Here is a 22,061-nt window from a genome sequence, read left to right on the forward strand (position 1 = left end):
TCTCAAACAGTTCACTCGCAAACCGTTCGCTCGCAATCAGTTCGTGGGGAGAACTACCGTTCTTTGAAAAAGAACGACCGTTCGTTCACCCTTCCCTGGAAGGATAGTATTCTCCGATCTACTCAAGTATGTCTGACACGTTTACGTATCGGGCATACATTTTTAACACACAAATTTATCATGTGTAGATTGGAACCAACACTATGTGAGTCATGCAATGTAAGACTCACGGTGGAACACATATTAATCATATGCCCTAAATTTAATGCTTCAAGACTAAAGTTTCAGGTTACAGACACCATAAGGACAGCACTATCGGACGACGCCGTCAAGGAAAAAAGGACCATCGATTTCCTAAAGGATACAGGTTTATTCGATCAGATCTAATGTCTAATTACTACATTTACCTATACTGATAAAATTTCGTTTGTCTTCTCTTCTACTTTCAGCAGAAGATGAGCAGGTTTTTTACGCCCCTTTCAGAAGCGAGCTCCTCAAGCACAGTAAAAGGGGCTTTTTCCCTGCTCCAATTGTTTGGTTGTGTTTTTGACCCCGGAGCCGTGTAGGGTGCGGCGATACGACATACATCCATAGCGGTTACTAGGACTGGGTCGAGCAAGAATAACGAATTTTGCAATAGTTTTCTTAGTTTTCTTTCCAGTTAAATTTCCCGCCCTCAAGGGCAAGAGACGAATGAACTCTCAGAGTTTAAAGTCTCTTTAATTCAATACCGTACCGTTTTCGAAACAAATTTTAACCACATCACCGGCGTTTAAGTTTACCTAATCCATGAATCGCCCCAGCTTCCCCCAGATTTTTTTTCGGATAATCAGGAAATATATGAATGTTACGCCGAATTGAAAGAATACATGAAATTGAAAATATATAGTTTTGCTTTTAAAACTACGAAAATCTAATTTAATTTTTAACACAAAATTGAGTATACATTAACAAAATAAACCATGCGTTAGATGCATTTTGCTCATCATGATAATATCGTTTTATTTTCATTATAAGCGTTCTCGTTATATTTATCCATTCCGTCCAGCGCAAATCAGTTCAGCTGCACTAGTTCGTTCGTAAACAGTTCGCCCGCAAACACAGTTCGTTCCCAAACAGTTCACTCTCAATCAGTTCTTTCCCATACAGTTCACTCGCAAACAGTTCGTTCTGAACCAGTTCGTTCACAAGCAGTTCACTCTCAAACAGTTCACTCGCAAACCGTTCGCTCGCAATCAATTCGTGGGGAGAACTACCGTTCTTTGAAAAAGAACGACCGTTCGTTCACTCTTTTCGGCGAACTAGTTCGTTCGTACCGTTCGTGAACGGTTTGCCTATCTCTATAACGGAGCGACCTTCTGTACGTCTGCACTCTTTGACTGCGCTGCCATATAAATGAAACACAAACTTCTGTATAACTCGAGAACTAATCAAGCAAATGGAGTCAAACGCGAGGATTTTTGGGTACGAGAAACGTTTCTGCGGTGGTATGACACCCCTCCCTCGTCTGGAATGGAGCGTTCCATGAAAATATTACACACATTTCAACCAAACATGATAATTGAAAATTTTGGGAAAACTCTGAAGGAAAATGGGGAAATTCTGAAAATTCAATTCCCATATGCTCTACAATTACATAGTGACAAGCGTTGTTAGTTCATTTGATGTTTGCGTTAACGAAATTGATCTTTGTTCGGAAGTGGAAATGGATTTTAATGTTATAAAGCGCACTCCTATATCTTCTTCTATCTATATAAATAAAAATGGATCGCCGAATATGTTGATAAGAGCAAAACTCCAGGAAGGAATTGTCCGATTTAGAGTTGTATTTATTCTATCATATATTCTGTATCAAACATTTATTCCATGTAACGGTGAAACATGTTATTTGCAAGTGGTTGAAAAATCTTGAACGAGAATTGTATCTGAAAATAATCTGATATTATAAAGTCGAGTTTTGGTAGAAGTATTAAAATTTTATAGTAAAAGGTAATTTTAAAAGATAGATTGAAGATCAATCATTGAACAGTTCTGCGATTGACCCATGATCGTGCGCTTTGTATGATGTGATAACGGAAAATAAATTTTGGGCGGGACGAAGTTTGCCGGGTCAGCTTGTATCCTATAAAACTACTGTAAATCATGAAAAAGACAATTTTATTTATATAATTGGAAACATTTGAATACCTGACTTGACGCAGGTGCGCTAAACTGGAGCATTCAGAAAAGGGGACAAACCAAAATCCTAATTTCGACTGGACAATCAACATCATTTACCTTACGCGGTATATGTGCTTCCAGAGATTTGGCGAAAATTGCAGAAAAGGATAAATCTCTACTCGATGTTTACCGTGATCGAGTTTCGACCATCACAAATATCATAGCGGTAGTTTCGAGCTCGGTTCCCGCACTGACCCTACCGAATTGCACTGGTACACACATATTCTCGAGCGGTCAGGGCGTAATTATGACATATACATCCAAGCCAAGAACTAATAGATTAACGCAAATAATACTAGATTGAGGAGGTAAAGTGCCTTTAGGAACGTCGGTAGAGAATATTGTTTTTTTTTTTGTAATAATAAAAGCTTTTATTAAACTTTGGTAATATGTACAGTTAGCAATCTTGTATCAACAAGTATTGATAAGATTCATGTCCAGTCTTTTCCTACATTCAATTAAGCACAGATTTGTCCGAGCTATCCGAAGGCTCGGATAAGAAACAAAGATTATAATATGATGCTATCCTTGCGCATATTTATATTCCTGAATAAACAAAGATCTGACATTGCAAACTGCCTCCCAGCAGCAGAATTTAGGTCATATAACCTGAAATGGAAAAAAAAAGGTATAAATATTTACGAAAACACATCAATAGATACTAGAAAATAATACCTCAATATGAACCCTACTGTCATATCATCGGTGGAATTGATTTTCATCATGTTCTGAATCAACCCATTTGGAATCAACTTCAACACCGGTTTGATCCGCTCCTTTCCAATTTCGACCAGCAACGAGAGGAACTGGAACATGAAGAAAATCTTCGGCGACAATTCGTCGGACACTATATACCGCAAGCATGTCCCGAACAATATCCGCAAACAATTTTGCAACGAATCCTTCAAACCGCAGGGATCCTCCCGCGTGGATAGATTGTGTTCCACCATGAAATCACTCGAGGCCGAGTCGCACGATTCGGAGCCAATTTTGCGCAACTTGCTAGTCGGACAAAGCGCATCCAGTTCGTCTCCGTCGCTTGCCAGCAAAGTTCGCGATCGTTTCTTGGGGTGCGATACCGGAGAGTCCATGGTGGCAATGATGCAATACACGCATAGTTTGGCCAGAACCCGCGAGAAAGGATCCACTATTTTAGCCATTCTGGAAGAATACGAGTAAAAGTTCGAAATTTGCACCGCCTGAAGATCGCATTGAATGAACACTAATTGAAAGATACTTACTGTAGTTTGTTAAGTAGCATCATCGGCACCAGTTGTGATAACAGTGCCACCGTGCAACGGTCTATATCCAGATGCATGATAGCGAAAACAATATCCATTGTTCGGTTTATGTCCTGAGAAAAGAAACCAACATTAGCATTCCGTATGGATGTCAATAACATTTTGCACAGAATTGTGACAGAGAGGTGAACTAGAAAAACAGTACCGTCCTTCGTACTCACCCTGATATACTTGCAGTGGAAAATCTGTTGCACCAACTTGTTCACCAGCCAGAAGGGTCCGCACGATTGCAGCAGATTCTCCAGCACCAGGGTGGAATCAATCGGGAGCCAGCCACGTTCGGCGATACTTTTCCACACTTCTTCGAATTGCTCTTCCAGCGGTGCTTGCGACATCAAATTTGGGGACTGAACCACCGTCCTCATCTTTGTGCTAATCACGGGCAGACGATGGAAATCCTGTTGCATTTTACGTACGATTTGTACGGTCAGTCCCAGACGCTCTTTGAAATTATCCTGCTGCATGATTTCATCCGGATAGATAGCCGTCAGAAACTGTTGAACCATGTTGATCGGCTTCAGCAACTCATCTTGGGCGATAATTTGCATGTACGCACACAGCCACGAAGTGGCACAAATTGAGAAACTGCAGAAGCGAGACTTCAAACTGTCCAAGAATTTCTTGATCTCCGCGGTGGTAAGAGTTTCATTCTCCCAGGCAAGCAGCACTTGATACAACAGTCCCGGTATACTCGCGCAAATATCCTGCCACTTAAGCGAGGTCGCCTTCAATCCCTCCGGTGTATTGAGACTCATTATGAGCTCTTCGACCTTATTCTGATCGCAAAGCTTGACCATATTCATTGCCGATTTAGACTTGTTCTTCTCGACCATACACTCGCGAACCCATCGTTCGAAGAACGAGTCGCTACCCTCAGCCAGAATCACCTCCGAACCATAGTTTTGGGCGATAAAGGTCAACATAAGGAAGGACATGTCGAACAGCGCCGCCCGGGTCATCGCTGGTTTGCCCATTTCGCCGATAACCTGTTTGGAGTTTTCGTTGCACTTGATCAGCCCAGAAACGAACATTCTCAGTTTACCCTCCACGGTAGCCACCGATAGGATCAACTCGAAGCTGTTGCCTGAAAAGAGAGAGGAAAGAATATTTGTATATAGCGTTGATAGTGGTGATTGTGCTTCGAACTTCCATTTTCGAATGTAATTCGTTGAAGAGCATATACAGTACTAAATATAATACTAATATTAGGCTGTCAAAAAAGTCCTGCGGTATTTTTTTTTAATTTTAATTTGTTCATAAAATTAGTTACAATCATCTGTTTTAAGTTAAATATGCGCCGTTTTGTTCGATGACTTGTTCCCAACGAGATGCCAACTTCATAATACCCCTGTTATAGAAGTTCGCTTCCTTATTGGCAAAAAACTCGGATAGCCAATTTTCACAGGCCTCTTTTGTGGCTAACTTCTGACTACCTAGTTCGTTCGCCATGGACAAAAACAGGTGGTAGTCACTTGGTGCAAGGTCCGGACTATACGGCGGATGCAAAAGAACCTCCCATCCGAGCTCCCGGAGCTTCTGGCGCGTCACCAAAGAAGTGTGTGGCCTGGCGTTGTCCTGATGGAAGACAATGAAGCCTCTGTTTATCAAAGATGGCCTCTTCTTCATGAGTGCTACCTTCAAGCGGTCCAGTTGTTGGCAGTACAGGTCCGAATTGAGCGTTTGCCCATAGGGAAGCAGCTCATAATAGATTATTCCTTGACAATCCCACCAAACACACAGCAGAACCTTCCTGGCCGTTAATGAGGGCTTTGCCACCGTCTGAACCGTTTCAGCGGGATTCGACCACGACCGTTTGGGCTTCACGTTGTCGTAAGTGACCCACTTTTCATCGCCAGTCACCATCCGCTTCAGAAACGGGTCGATTTTGTTGCGATTCAGCAGCGATTCACATGCGTCGATACGGTCAAAGATGTTTTTTTGCGTCAACGTGTGTGGCACCCATACATCGAGCTTCTTTGTGAATCCAAGCTTCTTCAAATGGTTAATAACGGTTTGATGACTTATCCCCAGCTCTTGGCCGATGCTACGGCTGCTACTATGCCGGTCTTTCTCGGCTAATTCAGCGATTTTGTCGCTATTTTCGACGACAGGCCTTCCGGAGCGTGGCACATCTTCGACGACCTCTACACCAGAACGAAAACGTTGAAACCATCGTTGTGCGGTGGAAATGGAAACTGTATCGGGTCCATAAACTGCACAAATTCAATTGGCAGCTTTAGATGCATTTTTTCCTTTGTCATAGTACTACTGTAAAATATGTCGTATTTTCTCTTTATTTTGCTCCATATTTGCGACACTATAACTCACGAACGACTTAACCAAACAAAACACTGTCAAGGACTATATTATAGCGCGCAAAAATACCTTTCCAACAAGCTATAGTATGACTCGATACAATGAATACAACTAGAACTACGCGCTTACAACGACACGTCGCGGAAATACCGCAGGACTTTTTTGACAGCCTAATATAAGCTATACACCACACATAGAGCGTGGCTCAATTGAAATAAAAATACATCACTTCCGACCCAGAGTTTGTTCTATTCGTGAAGAAATCTAGAAATGTTTTTCCGTGGCATCCCAAATAGTGAGCGTTTACTCCGGATGAAACCCATCATGTCGATTCGATATCTATTCATAACTGTCGATGTGGGAATTACTCTTGTCTTCGACCGTGGTCAAGTAGTAATTAGCAAACACTAACCAGTAATGTGCACTAAATCCTAACCCTTACATTCGCTCCGTCGCCGAGAACCTTTTCGACAAGGTTGTTTAATGCTGAGTTTCTGATTTCTGGGTCTCTCTTTAGCTCGAACAGCATTTCGCCATCCTGGGTGCGCATAGACTTCACCACGCTCTCCTCCAGTTTCTTAAGAGCACGGTTCTCTCACATTTCATTTTAAAGAGGACATGTTGCCCTTAGCTTCGATTATGAGTGCATCGTTTTTGCCTCTCGCCCGTCATTCTTTTTCTTCTTTTTCTCCACATTTTCTCTTTCTTCCCCCTCGTCATTCTGGACTTGATCTCCTTCTACACGTTGGGTTCTGCACGAAGGTGTCGAGTTCTTTAATCCTCATCATGATCATGTTCAGGATGGTATCTCCAGTCAGCTATCCTTCCTGTATTAAACTACCGCTGGGCTTTGACAGGAACAGTGTGTTTATCCCCCGACTTTGCTGAGCCTCCATTTCTGCCACTAGAACATGGTGTTTCCACTCGGTTGAGTATTGGCGATCGCAACAGCATGTTGGCTTGATCACCTGTGTAACATTTCTTCGTTCGCCATTGTTTTTGTACATAAGTTCTCATTGTACATAATCGTTTTTCGTGATCCCATGGTTATCTTTGCCGTGATCCTTTGATTATCATTTTGTTATCTCCCTTTTTTTAAAGAGGTTAGGAAAGCTCTACCAGCCTTATATGGGACGGGTTAACCCAAACGTCGCGTGGGGATCACACCCACTACCAAGCCCTCTACTCGTCGCCTCGTTCTCCCCGGGACCACATAAAGGCGACTACTTCGGGGGCGGCGGGGGTCATGCACTTCATCGGTTCCTATTTTCCTTCTTTTCATTCCAATTGTGCCAATTGTGTCAACATCCGTTCACCCATCGAGACGTGCACCGATTAGGAATTGCCCTTCGTACTTTTCTTCGAAGACCCTCCATAAAAAGTTTGGACACGATTTTGATGTTGGTCAACCTCAGCGCTCATTTTATTCCACGATCTTTTCATGTCTGCAGCATCCCGAGTCACTACAGCACCCTTCTTCAATTTCTGCTTGACATTTGCCCAATACTCTTCGATTGGGCGGAATCAGGGACAATTGGGAGGATTAAAGTCTTTTTCAATATATGAGGTTGATCATTGTCGCGGTACCACTGAAGCACCTCTCGCATTAATAAACGGAAGGAGTTTCTGCAGGTACTCTTCCCTACACATGTTCGAGTCCATTGTATTGTTTATGACGAGAATCGTAGTTTTCTATCCATAACTGCAAATCCCTTGATTAATCCAGAACATCCTGAAAAATTTATCAGCGAAAACGAATATTAATTTGTTGGAGACATTTCCTCTGACAGTGGCCTTATAGAATTTCTGGCCTGGAAGCTGTCCAAAACCCATCCTCACGTACGTTTCGTCATCCATCAGTATGCATTCTCCGTACTTCGTCAAAACCTCGTTGTACAACTTTCGAACGCGTCTTTTGACCAAGTTAGTGATAACCTTATCACAGACGTATTCTCCGCATGTTACTTTGGTTAGGATTGTGTATTTTGGCGATGTCGTAGTCCGAGAGTCCTGGATTTGCCCTAATTGTTTTCAATTTCTTCAACCTCAGCTTCCGATCATAAGTTCCACTCTGACGCGTCCTCTGATCCATCCGAGCAACAGTTGTACGTTCACGGAAATAACCATTCCAAAATTTAAATTTTTTCTCTCGAATTCAACCCTGCAGCTTTTTCAAAACAAGACGGATTAACGTGGAATTTGGACCTCCGAAAAATACAGATTTTCCAAACAACTTTCTGTTAAAAGATTACAGATACTGCCGTTCTACGCATAGTTTCCCCATGATACTTTTTGACAATTTTCACTTTTTTCATCAAGCGATATTTTGATGCCTAGTCTTCCGGAAAAACACAAAAAATTATAGTTTATTACCAGGCTTTGTCAGCTTTATCACGCTTTCAGCATGGCTTATGTACTCATTTCTGGTTTGGAAGAACGAACTAATTCTCAAACAATTAAAAAAATTAACAGAACACGTGTACACTTTGTTATCGAATACCTAAAAACAACGAGATTTATATTCTGCAAAATATTCCAGATCCCTTCTTCATAGAACGATGTTTTTATGCATAGTCTTTCGGAAAAACACAAAAAAAAACTTATTGTTTGTTCTCAATATTTCGAAAACAACATCAAGTCCAATTGTGCCATGTTAATATTCTAGGCATAACTGTCTCGCCATGAATTTTCAAGTCTGTAACCAAAATTGTTTGATTCAAATGAGAAGATCTTTTCACATTTCATTAAACAATAGTTCTTTGCTTATTAACCCGTTTTATGTCAAGTGTTCGAAAAATCGAACAGTAACTTCGATAATTTTTCATTGCTTTGGAAAGCAACCATATGGTAAGGTTTTGGCATCAAATGTTAGCTTAATCTATTAGCTACCACTTACTATCAATTTTATTCAAATCTGTATCACTTTATTGGGCATAAAAATCAATTTAAAGCAACTATGTGCGAAAAGTACATAACCTCACATAACCTAACAAAAAACAAAACCTTACCAACTATGAAAATATGTAAACTTTTCTAGAATATTACTTCGGTAAAAGATCACACATTGTGATGTAGGAAAAAAAAGCATTGGATTGAACCTCATACAGGAACAAAAATGTAGGTTTTGGCCAATGTTTTTGTTTGGCGCTTTTTTGATTTTTTGTCATTTTCCGGGAAACGGAAGAACGGAAAAAAATAATTCTTGAAGAGGTTTCTGTAACGCCCATAATCAAAATTACACCAATGGCTTTTGTTAAAAAAATATTTTTCGCAGCTTGGTCGTTAATGGGTTAAAAACCCCGTGTATTGCTAAACCGGAATGCGTAGAACGGCAGTGCTATAAAATGAACAATGATTTCGGATTCTAACTGAATCAAACCTTAGCAGCTAAAGGTTTTGTTATCAGATTTGAATAGTTTTAGGGTAACAAAAGAACCGAAATACAATACAATAATTTTCAAAATAAAAAATACAGATTCACCGGTAGATATCTTGAAAACCGCCAGTAAATAATACTATTGACTTCTTGTAACATCCTGCAAGAATGATTTCTACTAACATCTTACCGAAATGCGATCAAATTGAATCTATTGTAGGTTGCAAATTAAATGGTTTAAAAATTTCATAACAAACTGATCACTCACCCGATAACACTTGACACAGCATCCCGAGTAGCGCCTCTTGCACCTTGTTGTAATCTGCGGTCAACGTCTTCAGTATCCCAACCAGAGGGGACTCAGCACGCAGCACAAACTTCACAATCGAGTGCTGATTGCTGCTCAGTTCGAGTTTATGTAGCCCAGCGGAGATCATCTCCCTCTTGGCGACAATCAGCTTCAAATACTGTTCGTTTACTAGATGATGTTTCAACATTTCGTTGAGTAGACATTCAACAGTGTTACAGGCACATCTCGTGTCCATAAAGTCGAGAATGGGTGAGTCCTGAAGTAAGGAATCGAACGCTTCAACCACTTCCGGCGCATAATCGAGCTTGGCGTCTTCGAAATCGTTCGGATTGAGCACCCGACATTGAAGGTGGATTTGACGTATTATTTGTGGCACTTTGATGAAGGTAAACGCACAAACAATAGACTCCCGAGCTGTCCCGCTCACGTTGTTGAGGCTTATCAGGGAGGCTCGAATAATCTCACAGTATAGCCGAGACAGTGAATATCCCTTGAGACGTTGTATCGATAGAAACTGCGAGACGTAGGTTTGGGTATCGCAATTCGGGTTGAATAGAATGTTGATGGCGATCAGTGGCTGCAAACAGTACGTGATGGGTTCGATGCTTCTTCCGTCGAATTCTCTCATCTCCAAAGATTCACTATCGATGAAAGCCACCTTTCGAATCGAATCGTTGAGCGTTGCATTTCTGTTGTTGATTACAGGAGAAACGAAGCCACAAGCAACGGTCAGATTATCAATATGATTGCATTTCTTCGCCAACAAGCTGAACAAATCCGGATCCTCTAGTTTTCCCACATACACTACTCCCAGCAGGAACTGGCTTTGCACGATCTTCTCGAAAACATTGGCCATTTTTTCAACCACTTCCTGCTGCTCGCCACCCAAAGCGTGCTGCTCGCTGTATGTTTCGATTGCGTGTTCATAGATTTGCATCAACCAGTAGACCAGCGAAAGCATCGCTTTCGTTAGAAGGCTTTCCTCCTGTTTGCCCCGACAGGTCACTCCACCGATGATCGAATCGAGAAATTCGAGCAGCGCAATCAAACAGTAATGCATATCGAGATGCTCATACATCGATATCCGTTTGAGGACAGCTGCGTGTGATATCAAATGGGCACACAGAGAGTGTTTGAGGTAGGACAGAAACAGCTGCGATGGGGGAAAATAATTCAAGTTATCGTTATCAAGTTATCAAATTGGGTGCCACTTACAGTATTTGCTCCTGAGCCTACGACCGCCTGTTGGAGGATACAATCCGAAAGATTATAGACATCGCCACTCACGCCTCGTGTTAGAACCTAAAAATTATAAATTCACAATTAGCGTGTTTGAATGAAAATGGTGTAAGTGATAAAATTGAAAAAAATGAGATACTGGCACGAAACAATACTTTGAGCATAGTTTTATACCCGGTAGAAACGTGGATTTTTTTTCTTCTAGTGCTTTTTTAGCGATATAAAAACACTACATAATAGAAGTTCGTTAAAATTTTGTGGGAAATTAGAAGACTCGGTGTCAAATTTCGAAATATTTCAGTATAGTGGCTATATATGGGGTACAGACTAGGGGGCGTTGCTGATTAACGGTCAGCTGCATCCCAATAGGAAGTATCCCGTGTCGGGCACACGTACAGAGCATTGAAGACTGCAACATCCCAATTATGAGAACACTTGTTATACTAACCTCGAGCCAACCGCGAGTAATCAGTTACATATTACTAACATAGTTGTAAGCAAACATTGTCGAAATATTGAACTCCCGGCCCCGATAGGCTGACGCCATATGAGCCTTGATAAAAATATATATTACTAGTTGTACCCTGCCACGCTTTGCTGTGGCACATTGTGCTTGCATGGTTGAGTTGAATTTTTCATTTTTTATGTTGTAACAACAATCTTAGATGGTTGTTTTGTATATTGTGTCATAGTTTGAGATCAATCGGTTCCGTATTTTTCGAGTTTTGAACGCGCACACAAACGAACAGAACATTTTTACATATATAGAGATAGAGATAGATGAGGGAAATCGATAAATTTTAAATCACTTCGAAACAAAATTTCAGTTCATGATTTTGTCAAACACATATTCATTGCTGAGTAGTCGATTTTCATTAGAAGCTCAATTTCAGAAACGCACTCTGGTCATATAAAATCATTTTTTTCCCAATTTTCCAATTTTTTATGCCGTAACAATACTCCTTAAAGTGGATTGTATATTGTGTCCAACTTTGAGCTCAATCGGTCCCGTACTTTTCCGAGTTTTTGACGCGTACACAAGCGAACAGAACATTTATATATATATAGAGATGGATAAAAAAATAGTGGCTTAGATCTATAGTTAATTCCACATTATGATACTGCAGGAAGTCCATCTGCTATAGAATTTTCACAGCTAAGAATGGAATGAAACCGAACTAAAGAATAGATGATTAGCATGGGGATCCGGAACAACATGGAGAACTACATCACCTCAAATACAAAGCTCATCAAGAATTGAAGAATCGACGTTAAACAGAACGCCGAATCAATTGATTTTTACGCTTCTATCACTTGCGTTTTTCAACTCTACTTACTTTTTGTTACAACTTCTCTCTCCAATGCTGTTCAGAGCAGAATCAATTATGTTTCATTGGCGACGGAAATATGTTTATGTTAGGGTATAAGTACCTCTTATCGCAATAGTATCTATTATGGTAATGTGAGTGAGTTTTTTGTTAGTTTAGAAAACATATCTCATTTTCAAAGGCTCTAATAAGGTTTTTAAACATCAGGAATCTCTTCTTTGTCGATTTTGGTACTTGATTATATGAGAAACCTTATTTTTTTGTTGAAAAATCGAAAGTTCGGTTATAGTGTGTTCGATTATAAAGAGTTCGAAAATAGTGTGTCCCATTGATGCTTGCTTCTTAGCAGTTTATTAAGGAGTATGTGATCAAAATATTGAGATTTTTATACTGTAAAGCGGTTGTTTTGATGCAAATACAGTGTAGACGCATACATTACAACCTTGTTGATGTAGTGATTCGACCAATTTACACGGTGTTATTGAAATAAACTTGTATTTTGTACTGTACGTATTTTAAGCAAAAAAAAAGCTGGATAAATTTCCTGTCTAATGGTATATAACACAACATATGTAGCGATAACGTTTTTGAATAATATGCCTTTGAAATCTCTTAATGAATCGTTACATTTTTCGTAAAGTGACGCCCCAATAAAGAAATCAAAGACATAGTCCTATGTCAACATTTTTGAGGCCAAATGTATTGAAATTGCATGAAACGTCGAGATCTATTGTCATCTAAAAAATGTCTTTTTTTCGGAATACGAGCAAAACGTATGGTTTAGAGTGATCATCTCGAATTTTCATATGGAACTTCGTGCGAAATGTTGATTCACACGATAAAATACCAAGTGCAAAATATTGGCTCAATCGGACTTCATTTTCTAGTGTCGCAACCGTGAAGATTTGAGTTTTTTGAAAACCGCAGACAAACAACAGCAAAAGGTGAAAAGACGTCATCCCGATACATGCGTGACATGTGATGTTCTTGAAACTGAAGTAGAGAATAATGTTTTTTTTCAAATCATCTAAATGAGCCAAATGGAGGGGGGAACAACATTTGCGTCGGACAGAGAAAGCCAAATCCTCTATGGAGCAAACAACTAGCAATAGACAATCCGGCAAATGTGAAATCTATTTGCTTTGATTTACAGAAAACACATCCGATGCTCATACTCTCAGTTGGTATTTTGTATTACACCCATACCTCGCTATATGGCCGCTCTTTATACGGCATTTCGCCATGACGGCTCTCTTCAATTAAGGCTCGTTTTCGATTGATGGCCTAAAATGTTTCGCTATAACGGCAAAAAAAAATTTGGCGTTGGACTACGTCTTTCATTTCTATACCGGGATGTAAAATCAAAGTTTCGAAAACGAAAGCGTTACGCCGGAGACCAAGATATTGAGCGTTAATAGCTCCTAAACAACTGAACGAAATGGTATGATAAACACTTCATTCGAAAGATGAAATGGCTACGCGTTATATACTTGTTACTTTTTGATCCAAAAGCTTGTTTCAATAACCTTAAACTTGCTTTCACAATTCACCAAAAATTGCTATTGAAATCACCAATCAATATATAAGCGAGCGCCGCTCGGAAATCCACTCAGTTATAATTGAACAGCGATTGGAGCATGTTGTCGCTGTTGTGGTGAAGCTAACTTCATTCATCATGAAAGTGCTGATGAACGGTGTTACCAAGAGCCTATTTGTGCATCTTAGGCCAGAAGGGAATCCATCAGGAGGAGAGTGATGCCACTGAAAAGGCGACCAAGAGAGTATCAGCATCGAAAAACGGTTCCGCTTGAGCAGCCGCCACAAACACAAATACACGCGCGGAATTCTTTTCATTTGGTTGCTATCCAGCATCGAGAAGATTCCGGAAAGATGTCATCGTTGCTGAAAAATAATCTGTCAGTTCCCCTTGGAATTGGAGAATACATTCAATCGAAAGAGTTTATTTTAAAGTTTTCTATTTATAAAACATTGCGACCAAATACATTTGGTTTTGTGATTTTCCAATCAAGTGCAATTAACATGTGGTTATCGAGTTAGCCTTCGAGTATCGAGAAGAATCTGCAAAGATGTTATCGTTTATTAGAGGTGCAATGAATCTTAAGAAGGAATCCCCGCTTTACGCGCACTGGCAAACGATGTTTACTCAACAATTTCTCAAACGAGAAATGGGTGTTGTGAGAAAGGATGAGCGAACGCAAAAATTATGTAGACTGATTTGATGCAACAGATATTTTGTCTATTGGAAATGGAATACAAATCATATCACAATACAAGCAATGTATTATGTATTATACAACGTTTGTGTGATTGCTTCTTTTGCTGAATATTGTGCCTCCAACGAAACGCTCTTGTTTTCGAAGTCCCCCAAATATTCATTCATTCACTCATTCAGTATTGATTCAGATGCAACTAAAAACAAATGATCACTAAATCGATAGTCCTACGTCACCCTTGCGGTTATACCACAGATATAACCCACATCCTGTTTTTTCGATGTCGATATTAATACATAATTCATGGAACATGAAGTTGTTTCATTTTTATTTATAGATTATTGTTGGGTTTTTGAGTATGTTATTATTTTATGAACAAATAAAATGAAAAGATAATATGTATTTTGTAGATAACCATAATGTTAACAATAATGTTACATATTTTCCGTATTTAGATTCGATTGAATTTTTATGAATTTGTATTAGAATAATTGATTCCTTATGGGTCCTCGTAGCCTAATTGGTTGCGTGTCCGCTACTAAGCGAACGATCATGAACTCATAACTCAGGGCGCCTCAACTGACCATCTTTGTGTGTTATTCTAGCTACTATGCCTACGCAACAATCATCATGTGACGGTAACCCCAGTCCCTTACCACTCACATTTTCGGTCTGCTGCATCGGTAATTGACACTATTAATAACGCAACAAAGGAAACCTCATATCAACAGTCCCGTTGTGAACAGCCCAACTGTGAACATTTGAACAATAGCAATATTCTTACGCCGAAAAAGGCGACATGTGTTGTGCATCGATAGAATAGGAATTCTCTTACGCCTAAACGACTACTGTGTTATAGATAAAAGAAATGTTTATCGATAGATAGCGATACTCTTACGTGTGACGTCGAGTACCCCTCGTCGCCTGGTTGTAAAACCGGCCAACTCCACAAATTTGAGAAATTCGTTTTTTCGGTTTCATAGACCTTAGATACATTTTTCCACTTATTGGTAGTGAAAAACAGCATCACTAATCGATCAATTCTCTATAAAACACGCATTTGATAATCATGATGTGCTGCATAAGAGGTGGCATGATGCAACAAAAAATCGTTCTTGAATGGCGTTAACGTTCCCTGTGGAACTTTTGCCGTCTCAACGTATGCATTAACTAGCGTCATTTATTAACACTTAGTTGAGATTTCCTAAGCCGAACAACACGCCTTAAATGTATTCTGAGGGGCAAGCTCTAGAATACGCGTGACCACCAGTGCAAGTCGGAGGAAATTTCTTTTTGACGAAAAATTCCCCCGGCCAGGACGGGAATCGAACCCGAACACCCGGCATGATAATGTGAGACGCTAACCACTCGGCCACGGGTGCAAAAATCGTCTTTCCTGTGATTTTTTCTTTTTAGAGTTGACCGGTTTTGCATTTAGGCGACACAATTGTAAGAGTATTGGTGTATTTTTGCATGTCAGCTTAGCAGCTTAGTTGTATATGTTCAATTTATGCTCGAATCATTCTCACCCCTACTCAGCGTAAATAAGAGATTAGGATAAATTATCTTAGTTTGTCCGATTTAGGGTGTTTTTACGCAACTAGTAAATGCAAATCAACTTTTCTTCATGAAAATAACATATAATCGATACCAGTTTGGGTTTGTTGAAAAGTCCCAAGACTCTAGTTGCTAATGCTACCATAAGGCGTTGAAAATATTCATTTTTTTATGTTTTTTAACGATTTTCCTCAAAGAGAAATTATGATCATGGTTTGACCACCTTTGATCATGGTTTGACCACCTTTGATCATGGTTTGTCCAAAAAATTATCATGGTTTGTCCGGTTTTAGAAATCATTATTTTTGAATGAAAAAATTTGAATTTTCAAGTAGATGTTGCATTCATCATTGTTCGAGTTTACTGTCATCATATTGATCCATTCATAATTTAGGCTTTCTTCAGAATATTGCCTATTCTTGGGCATTTTAAAAGTGTTCACCACAACACAGAGAAACTAAATTTCTGCTATGCGCGAAGGACACAATAAACAAACTGCAGCGCGCCAAGCGGTTGCCATAGAAATTATGTGGACAAAACAACATTAGTGAATTGGACAATTCATGATCAGAATTGAGGTCATCGAAATGCGTTAATTTAATGGTTTAGCTATGTAAATCTGATACAAATGGTGTGCAAGCATTATGTTTACAATATTTGTAAGTGTTATGATCCAGAAAAGGTCTGAATATGTGCTAAATAATCATCTGGTGATTGATTGAAAGTTTGCTCAAATGAGGGGCGCATTGACACCAATAGAAGGTGTATTTTATAATCCTTTTAAACATGTGAATCCGTAAAAATCTATCTATCTATCTATCTATATATATATATATATATATATATATAAATGGAGTGATGTCTGTCTATCTGTCTGATTCTTATAGACTCGGAAACTACTGAACCGATCGACATGAAAATTGGTATGTAGGGGTTTTTGGGGCCGGGGAAGGTTTTCGTGATATTTTGAGACCCCCCCCCTCTCTAAGGGGGGGCTGCCATACAAAAAGAAACACAAATTTCTGCATTACTCGGAAATTAACCAAGCAAACGAAACCAAAGTTGGCATGTGAAAGTTTTAGGGTGCAATAAATGTTTCTATGATGGTTAGACAGTCCTTCCCCCACTCAAAGGGGGGGCTGCCATACAAATGAAACACAGCAAATGAAACCAAATTTGGCATGTGGAGGTTTTAAGATGCAATAAATGTTTCTATGGTGATAAGATACTCCTTCCCCCTCTCTTAGAGGGGGCTGCCATACAAATGAAACACAATTTTTTGCATTACTCGGAAATTAATCAATCAAACGAAACCAAAGTTGGCATGTGAAAGTTTTAGGGTGCAATAAATGTTTCTATGATGGTTAGACAGTCCTTCCCCCACTCAAAGGGGGGGCTGCCATACAAATGAAACACAAATTTCTGCATTACTCGAGAATTAATCAAGCAAATGAAACCAAATTTGGCATGTGGAGGTTTTAGGATGCAATAAATGTTTCTATGGTGTTAAGATACTCCTTCCCCCTCTCTTAGAGGGGGCTGCCAAATGAAACACAAATTTTTGCATTACCCGAGAATTAATCAAGCAAATTAAACCAAATTAGGCATATGGAAACTTTAGGGTGCAATGAATGTTTCTATGGTGGTTAGATACCCCTCCCCCCTCTCTTAGGGGTGGCTGCCATACAAATAAAACACAAATTTCTGCATTACTCGAGAATTAATCAAGTAAATGGGCGGGACGAAGTTTGCCGGGTTAGCTAGTATACTATAAAACTACTGTAATTCATGGAAAAGCCAATTTTATTTATATGTTTTGAAACATTCAAATACCTGATTTGACAAAGGTGTGCTGAATTAGAGGATTCAAAAAAAATGGAAAAAGCATGATTATATTTTCGACAGGACAAACCAAAATCCTTTACCTTATTTCGAAAATGTTGAAATTCCATTAAAAAAAACTTTTTTTATGTTCAAAAACAATAATGATTCATCTAGACAAGACATAAAAGAAACATTCTGTCCAATGTTTAACCTTGTAGTAGTTCTGTATAAGGCTGAGCATTAGATTTTTCTGGTGTGTTGTTTAATGTCTATTTACACATCAAATTTTGATGAATTATTAAAAAATAACTTTTTGTACTTTTTGTTTTTGTAAGTATTATGCATTGGAATTGATAATATGTATCCTACTAAATTCCATTCCATTCTTTGTTTTTGAGAGGCTTTTAACTTTACAGTTCTAAATAATTTACAGCTTTAAAAAATATTCGCAATATTTGTCATGATATTTTTTTTTAACTTTCATTTATTTTCAACTGGCTCAGCAACGTTAAGCATCAATGAGCCGTGTTTATGAATAGGGAAAAGCCGCTGAAGGCATAAAAACCCTATAGTTTTTTTTAGAAATGGTACAATATAAATAATTACATAACAATGCGTAACAATTGTTAAGATATTACTAATAGCAATTTTCTTCGTGTTTGACTCAATCTCACCCCAAACGACGATACGTCGAGAAATATGAAATAAGATAAAATAAGAATCATGTTGCGGCAGACGTTACGACCAATCTAGTACCGTCAAACATTACCGATGGGCACAGTGATCTAATGTAGACCTAGAGCTCGGACTGGGTTACGGATAACGTCAACAAGAATCGCCATTCGCGTTGACGGCGGAATGGTGTCGATATCTGGATATGACATTAGTTTGTATGGGGCCAATTATTCTCTATCAGATTAGTCGGCCCTAAGGCAGTTTTGAATTGCTTAACATTTGTATGAAAATTTTTTCTTGGCGTTATTTATCTACTAGAAGTACGTTGTTCTAACCCTAATTTGTACTATTTTCTATTAATTTTCCGATATTCTCACCAAAACGTACCATTATAGTATAAAATTATCTTTAGACACAATTTTCGTATGATATTTTTTTACTACTTGCAAGCAAAAGTGATTTTCATTTACATAGAGTACTAATTTGATTTGGGAAAAATAATTTTCATTCATAATTTCTCATTTCTTCTGCAAATTGTCATGCCTACTCTCCTATTTTGTAATACGAAGCTCAATGCCGTCAACGCGGATTGAATTTGGATAGTTTTGGTTTTCTCAAACTATATGCGCAAAAGGAAGAAGTAAAGTTGAATTTTGGAAAAATAATATTTCGGTGCACTTGCATTTTATTTGGACTTGAAACAATAATTCGATTTGTAAGTAGAGATCTACCCATAATCATCGATACTAAATACTAAAAAAACCTCTAAAATTAGTTTCGAATATTGAAAAGGCTGCAATTAGAAAGCAGATCCGTGAGAGGTTAGGAGAAACTATATCATTGAAATTATAAGTTGAAATTACGAAATACTATTTGAATTAAAACTAATTTTATGTACAATTTTGAAGCTTAAAACTAGTTCTAAATATACATAGCTGATAGAACTGTGACTTGTTTTCTTTGCTGGGGGCAACAAATCACAATATCATAAAATACTCATATACTTGTACGTTATCAGGACTACGAGCTTAGCAAACATTGCTCATAAGTTTCTATTAACGGGACATCCTTATTGCAGATCCATATGATGAACAGGCCAGTCAAGATAATGAAGCACGATACTGGTATGTATCAATACTTATTGCTCCCCTACATATACCATGTTGTATGAATCAAACAGATTGAAAATGGGAAAATGGGTACAAATGTACATCTTAGAGGGAAAGGGGTGTAAGTGAAAATACGACTTTCAAAAAAGTTCAACAAATCCAACAGAAATTTTGTTTCAAGCTTCAGCAGGACCTAATTAACCTTAATGCTACATTAGTTTAGATATATAACACCTGACGAATTTTCTATATGATGCTAACTTTGCAACCGATTTGCTCGAAAGATACTTTTTGTCACATACACCCCATTTCTCCTGACTTTCCTCAATTATATTACATCAATCATAGTAAGCACTGCATTTGCTTGAGAGTGCATCTGACAAACTGATAGGGAAACAAAGAAATGACTGACAAATTCAGAATAGGTTCCGGATTGATCCGATATATACGTGGAAGGCCTACAACACCATCGCCGCCGTCAAACCCCAAATTTAAGTATATCAAACCATCAACAGCCCCTGTGAACGATCATCAACTGACGGCACCACCAAAAGATTATCATAACATTTTGGGAGTAAAAAGATCCGCGAGCTATCGTGACATCAAACAAGCATACTATTCACTGGCTAAAGAGTTTCATCCAGATTCGCACCGCGCCGGCGATGGAAACCAATCTCCTCTGAACGAAGTCAGGTTCAACCAAATAACCGAAGCTTATGAGGCTCTCATGGATGAACGCAAAAAAGATGACAGCGTCATCGAACTGAACTCGGAAATGTACAGGCAAGTTTTTTTTTTTTGAATATAACGCTGTAAAATGTTACTGTATTTAATTCAAGTCTATCTACTATCCCAGAAATGTAAAACACCAACGTCGTCAGTCGATCGCATCCAGCTGGAATGCAATCAACGAGCTGAACTACTAAGACGTCGTTTTCAGCATCTCGTTCAAAGAAGCTGCCGAGGGTAGCAGACGGGAAATTCAACTTCCCTTCGGGACAAAGTGCGATAAATGTTCGGCTTGGGGGAGATTTCCTCCGTTGGATAATGAAGGACTCTGCAGGGTTTGTCAGGGAACCGGAAAGCAAACGCTACAAACAGAAAATGGAACACTATGTACGACATGAAAATTTTGTAAGGGCGGTAGAACTACGCCACACAAGTTGGTGTACCCCAAGTGCCACGGTAAAGGAATCATATTGAAACCCCATCCAGTGATGTTAACCATACCAAAAGGATCCAAAAACAAGGACGTTGTTAAGATCAGAATCCCAGGTCACCATCGGTCGGTCAATATTATCTTAAACATACAAGACATCGAACGTTTCCAGCTGGAAGGCATTAACGTCCAAACACATGAGGAAATTTCGTTGACACAAGCTGTGTTGGGTGCAAATATAACAATCAAAGGTATTCATGGATGTTTCAAGGTTCACATTCCGCCCGGAACACAATCTGACAGTGAAATTAGCATACCCTGCAAAGGTGTTTGGAACAATCAGACACAGCAAAGAGGACAGCACATAATCAAGCTAAAAATACACATTCCAACGAAGGTAACAGCTCGGCAAAGACACTTGCTAAAAGAGTTGGAGGTATCACTTAGAAGAAACAACGCTGCTAACTCACCGTCTTCACGTTGATTCCCCACTGGCAGTCAGTCCATCGCTCCCTCCAAGCTCTCATCAGCATCTGCTTGAGCAGAGCCGTCTTGCTGGTGGATTTTTGGGTATCCATAAGTATTTTGAAACCACTATACAAAATTTGTATAATTAAATTTTTGTTCAGCGAACACTCGCTGAAAATTCACCGTTTTATGCCGATACCGAATTTGCTTTTCAGAACGCTTTGTTGATGTTGACGAATTATGACAGCCGCATGTTCAGCTGCGTTAACACTGTACACTGTCTGGATTATTGTAACTGTTTTGTATGAATTCTAGGATTTGCTACACTAAGGATTTTTTTAGTAATTTTGATTATAAAAAATTGCGAATTTATTATTCAAACCATAAAATATGACAAAAAATTTAAATTGAATGTAGCTGCTGTAAAACACTGGTGCGTAAATGGAGCAGATCTGCCTCTTGCTGATAATTCGAGAAATAATAACCGATTTACTGTACTTAGCATACAGTAAATTACCTCTAATTAGACATCTAGCTTAGAGTGATGCCAGAATGAACGCGAACAGGAGTCGCTCATCGACTTGTCAAAAATCGCGACCAAGCTGCGTTCATTTGGTTCTTGCAAAAAACTGCCTCATATGCCAGAGTAAATGCGATGCGATACGACGCGATAAGCGAATTTCTGCGTGGCGCAAAATCAACCCCGACATTTACAGCTTCTTGACGCGATGAACGCGCGACAATTGACAAGAATTTCAATTTTATATTTTACTTACATCATTGCGGAAGATGTTTCTGTGGTTATGTAAACGGTGATCGGAGTTATATTTCACAAACATTGAGATCAGCGAACTTGAAAATCTTGAAAAGTGATGGAAAGAAAATGAAATGAAATTGCTCGAATATACATTAAAAAGGTTTTTTTTTCTCAATTTCAGACTATGC

At 39.0% G+C, this 22,061-nt stretch overlaps 1 protein-coding gene across 1 annotated transcript; it reads right to left on the bottom strand.

Annotated features, from left to right (window-relative positions):
- Positions 1 to 2,595: 2,595 nt before the first annotated feature.
- LOC129770434 (mediator of RNA polymerase II transcription subunit 24) lies at positions 2,596 to 21,351 on the bottom strand. Its single transcript, XM_055773272.1, has 7 exons — positions 21,119 to 21,351; positions 10,739 to 10,825; positions 9,482 to 10,676; positions 3,683 to 4,605; positions 3,462 to 3,574; positions 2,896 to 3,381; positions 2,596 to 2,829 (listed from the first exon to the last, which is right to left on the bottom strand). The coding sequence occupies exons 1-7, from the start codon at positions 21,224 to 21,226 to the stop codon at positions 2,730 to 2,732; spliced, it is 3,012 nt and encodes a 1,003-aa protein (XP_055629247.1). The 5' UTR covers positions 21,227 to 21,351; the 3' UTR covers positions 2,596 to 2,729.
- Positions 21,352 to 22,061: the final 710 nt, after the last annotated feature.

The sequence above is a fragment of the Toxorhynchites rutilus genome, chromosome 2 (genome assembly GCF_029784135.1).
Source record: "Toxorhynchites rutilus septentrionalis strain SRP chromosome 2, ASM2978413v1, whole genome shotgun sequence".
Lineage (NCBI taxonomy): Eukaryota > Metazoa > Arthropoda > Insecta > Diptera > Culicidae > Toxorhynchites > Toxorhynchites rutilus.

What these genes read in the sequence shown, in the direction of transcription:
- LOC129770434 (XM_055773272.1), bottom strand. Translation starts at nt 21,226, where the DNA reads ATGGATACCCAAAAATCCACCAGCAAGACGGCTCTGCTCAAGCAGATG. An exon ending in TCCACTGCAAGTATATCAGG is followed by an intron (nt 3,575 to 3,682) that starts GTGAGTACGAAG and finishes TTCTTTTCTCAG; the next exon opens with GACATAAACCGAACAATGGA. An exon ending in ACAGTAGGGTTCATATTGAG is followed by an intron (nt 2,830 to 2,895) that starts GTATTATTTTCT and finishes TTTCCATTTCAG; the next exon opens with GTTATATGACCTAAATTCTG.